Source organism: Prosopis cineraria, unplaced genomic scaffold (assembly GCF_029017545.1).
Source record: "Prosopis cineraria cultivar Desert tree isolate PC_DT_omini unplaced genomic scaffold, ASM2901754v1 PC6, whole genome shotgun sequence".
NCBI classification, from domain to species: domain Eukaryota; kingdom Viridiplantae; phylum Streptophyta; class Magnoliopsida; order Fabales; family Fabaceae; genus Prosopis; species Prosopis cineraria.
Genome location: NW_026555337.1, coordinates 31,525,541 through 31,529,351, shown reverse-complemented (window position 1 = coordinate 31,529,351; position 3,811 = coordinate 31,525,541). Strand labels below are relative to the sequence as shown.

General features: G+C 36.5%; 1 protein-coding gene across 1 annotated transcript; it reads right to left on the bottom strand.

Annotated features, from left to right (window-relative positions):
- Positions 1-2,719: 2,719 nt before the first annotated feature.
- Positions 2,720-3,514, bottom strand: LOC129314072 (ruBisCO-associated protein-like). The gene has a single exon (XM_054957448.1). The coding sequence runs from the start codon at positions 3,512-3,514 to the stop codon at positions 2,720-2,722; it is 795 nt and encodes a 264-aa protein (XP_054813423.1).
- Positions 3,515-3,811: the final 297 nt, after the last annotated feature.

The following is a 3,811-nucleotide window of genomic DNA, read 5'->3' as shown; positions in this document are numbered from 1 at the left end:
ACAAGTATGCGGATCACAAATAAAGCTAGTGATAAATGAAGGTCAATCCCTCAAGGAATTAATTAAAATGACGATTGGGTATTAAATTTCTAAATTTATTCACGTTAAGCTAGTAAAATTAGAGATTGATTTTAGAATAATTAAAATGAAAATATTAAAAGTGATCAATTAAAATAACTTCCAATCCACAAACAACTCAAGTCAACCAAGAGAAGAGTGTTCTAAAGTCCTAATTCCCTATTTTCTTCCTAACCCTCTCATTACCACATTAATTGTCTTGAAATTCAGTTTTGATAATTCAGAAATCCAAAGTAATCCAAAGTATTTTACGATTACTAAGGATCCTAATTAATTCAATTAAAGAAAATTATTATCTTAATTAATTAGTTGCATTAGAGATCCTAACCCATGAGGATTACCTAAGTCCATTAGATACATTCCTATTCTAATGGAAAATTAGTTAAACTAATCCTAGGCTACTAGTTCAATCCAAATCTCAAATCTCATCTAGTGGTGGCCAACCACTAAATAAGAACAAAATATCTCAAGAACGAGTAATCAAAACTTCATTTCTCAACAACTAAATGGTAAATCCAAGGTTATTTACACAAATAGGTTCATAGTCCTCTCAAACAAGAAGATTTAGCTACACATAGCTAAAATGAAAACTGTAACATCATAGGAAAGATTCGAATCTATTAGTATAAAGGAAAAGAAGAGGAGAAAATATTGAAAAAAATGAGGTAGAATGAAGATTTGCTCCACTTCTTCTTGATCCCAAGCTTCAAGACTTCTCCTCTTGCTCTCCTAGGGTTTTCTCTAGTTGCAGCAGCTGAAATGTGCCTCCTCCAATCTAGAAAAATGAGTTGTGTAGGTTAATTTCCCACAGAAAATGAAACTATGTATTTTTGCATTTTCATTTGGTGCCATAGCACTCCTTCAGTGGTGCCATGGCACCAGTGAGCAATTCTAAAAATTCTGACAGTGTGCAGGAACTTTTGCTTGTGTTTTGGACTAAAAAGCACCTTTTTCTTATCTCCTTTCTCTTTGTTGCTCTGATGTTGTCATGCCCCCATTAGTCACAATTAATAAATATGAGTAGAATCTTTGCTTACTTCAATTTTCATCATTTTAAACAATTTCCTTAAAAAATATTACAATAAATCTACATGAGGCAGTTAGTTAATTTTTCTTTATAAAAGCAAGAGAATGTTTCTCTTTTCCATTGATGACTCCCAAAATATAACCAAAAACATATCCATTATAACACAAAATAGGGAGTTATGAACATTGCAACTACCCAATTCATATGGGGATCGATGATTTGATATAACCTATCATATAACTATATCATATTCCTTTTTTCACGTGATATTTCAATCAAGTGTGAGACATAGAATTATCATTCTTCTTTACTTGATCATTACTTTATCGATCTCTGAGTGGACTGATATAATAATGGAAAAAAACTTTCCATTATAGTATGGCCATACATTTTCTCAGTCTTACTCATCGAGGGGGCCAGTAATATCTCTCAATTAATGCGAGGGATAAATTCCATCTTGACCACTCATATTCCTCTGCATGATTATCACTAAACTCAATTATAGCCTTTATGATCACCTGGTTAAAGGTGACTTTTGACTAAGTCAAAGTTCGATGATCATTATGTAGGAATCCATGATAATCTGAGGTCAAAGGGCTTAGTAATATAGTTACATATGAGGTAAGCTTATGACTTATATCATGTAGCTTTCTGATAGCAAGTTGGTCTAGTATCTTGTATTCTTTTAATGGCCTACGACTTTGATTTATATCTATATAATTAATCAAAGTCATACTAGTCTTGTTTCATATATGATCCCTCATAGATGACTAATCGGGAATATTTAGGACAATTACTATAGTTTTTCTAAGGATACAATTATCATAGTGAACATGCAATTAGTATGATAACAAAAGAGAGTTCTATAAATGACAATATTTATAGTACAATGATTGGCCCAAGGGCACAATTTCCAATAGACTTAGGGAATGTGTGCTTGTGCATATATTACGTCCCTGTCATGTCAAATTTTGGGGTGTGACAACTCCAAATTTATCACTGTATTGATCCCGTATACTTATGGGAGCTGATTAACAACTTGCTACCTTTTTGACATGAAAATATAAGAATAGACTTGAATTAAAGAATGTGCGCGCGCGCGTGTGTGTGAGAATAGACTTGAATTAAAGAAGTTGCTACTTTTTTGACATGAAAATATAAGAATAGACTTGAATTAAAGAATGTGTGTGCGTGTGCACGTGTGAGAATAGACTTGAATTGAAGAAGGTGGGTGTGTGTCAGAATAGACATGAATTAAAGGTTGTGAGAATAGACTTGAATTAAAGAAGGGGTAAGAACGCGCGGGTGGAGGATACTAGTAGCCCCGGAGGAAAGAGGGATAAGAAGGAAAATCATTTAACAAGAGTCGATCACATGCAAACTAAAGCAGCTTTAATTGATTGGACTCGTCATACATACATGGGAGCGAAATATGAAGCAAGCAAGACAGACACTAAACGAGACAGACACTAGCATTCATTCCAACTAGATGAATACTGCTTATTAATTGAAAGGGAACTCGGGCAAACCAAATTAAATAAAACAGTAAAAGCTGCATGGACACAAACCACAAAACGAGGGAGGATAGATCATTCAATAATCTCTCGGCCGATCTCACTTGCTCTCAGGGTTATGATCATTAGGGGTCACAATCCACTTGGAAATCCCAAAGATTCCTTTGTTGAGGAGCTGAGGAACAGCACCAAGGAAGATGGGCTGTGGGACGTTAGCCCAGTCCGATGGCAGGACATCACTGTGGCCAGCAAAGATCTTCTCTTTGGGATAAGCTAGTCTGTCGAAGATGGGTTCGAGCTCTTTAAAATTGGAAACACGACCAGGCTGAGAGTGGGTCTGGTAGACGACAAAGTCAAAAAGTGCCTCGTTTTCCTTGTACAGGTCGTCATAGTTATTAGTGAGAGGAGCCGACACAGTGATGGAAGCCTTGGTGATGACTTTTTCCACGTTCTTTAGATCCCATATGACCTTCTTTATTGCCTTGGGAAACTGATTTGCCGCATCAGGTTTGATGTGTTCGTAGTAAACGTCGATGCCATCAAAACCGAAAGTCTGGACGATGTTTTTGAGAGTGTCGGTGGCATTTTTGATCCACATGGATTCGTCAGAAGAGGTCACAGCAAATGGGAATTCGGGGTCACGCCCTCCGATGCTCAAGAAGAACTTGATGGAGGTGGAAGTCGCCTTCCTTTTGATGGCTCTGATAGTCTGGGCATCGAACTTACTTTTATCAAAATATGCCTGAAATTTTCCTGTCGTGTAACGCCGATACATATCGTAATCTCTGGCGAAGGCCAGAACGATATGCATTTCTTTGTCGAGGCTCGCATATGGGAGATTTTCAACGGAGCTAACAGTGCTGGCGTAAACACGATAGGCGGATAAGTTCGCCATTTTGAATCTCTCTCTCTCTCTCTACGGTGCTGGATATTGGATTGATTGGCTTTTGTTGTGTGTTTGTGTTGATCCGACTTCATTATGTCCTTTATATAGACAAGTTGCTTCTAATTTGTTATCCTGACGTCACTTCTCTCTGTCATCAAACATGGCGTCATGTTTCTATCTCTATTAATTATATGCACCATTTTATTAATTTATTTGTACATACGACAGCTTAATCACATTATTTTTCATGACTCTCCATCTATAGGCATTTTTCAATTTCAATATCACTGTTCGCCCATTAGGAGA

Coding starts and splice junctions, on each gene's coding strand:
- LOC129314072 (XM_054957448.1), bottom strand. CDS start 3,514: ATGGCGAACTTATCCGCCTATCGTGTTTACGCCAGCACTGTTAGCTCC.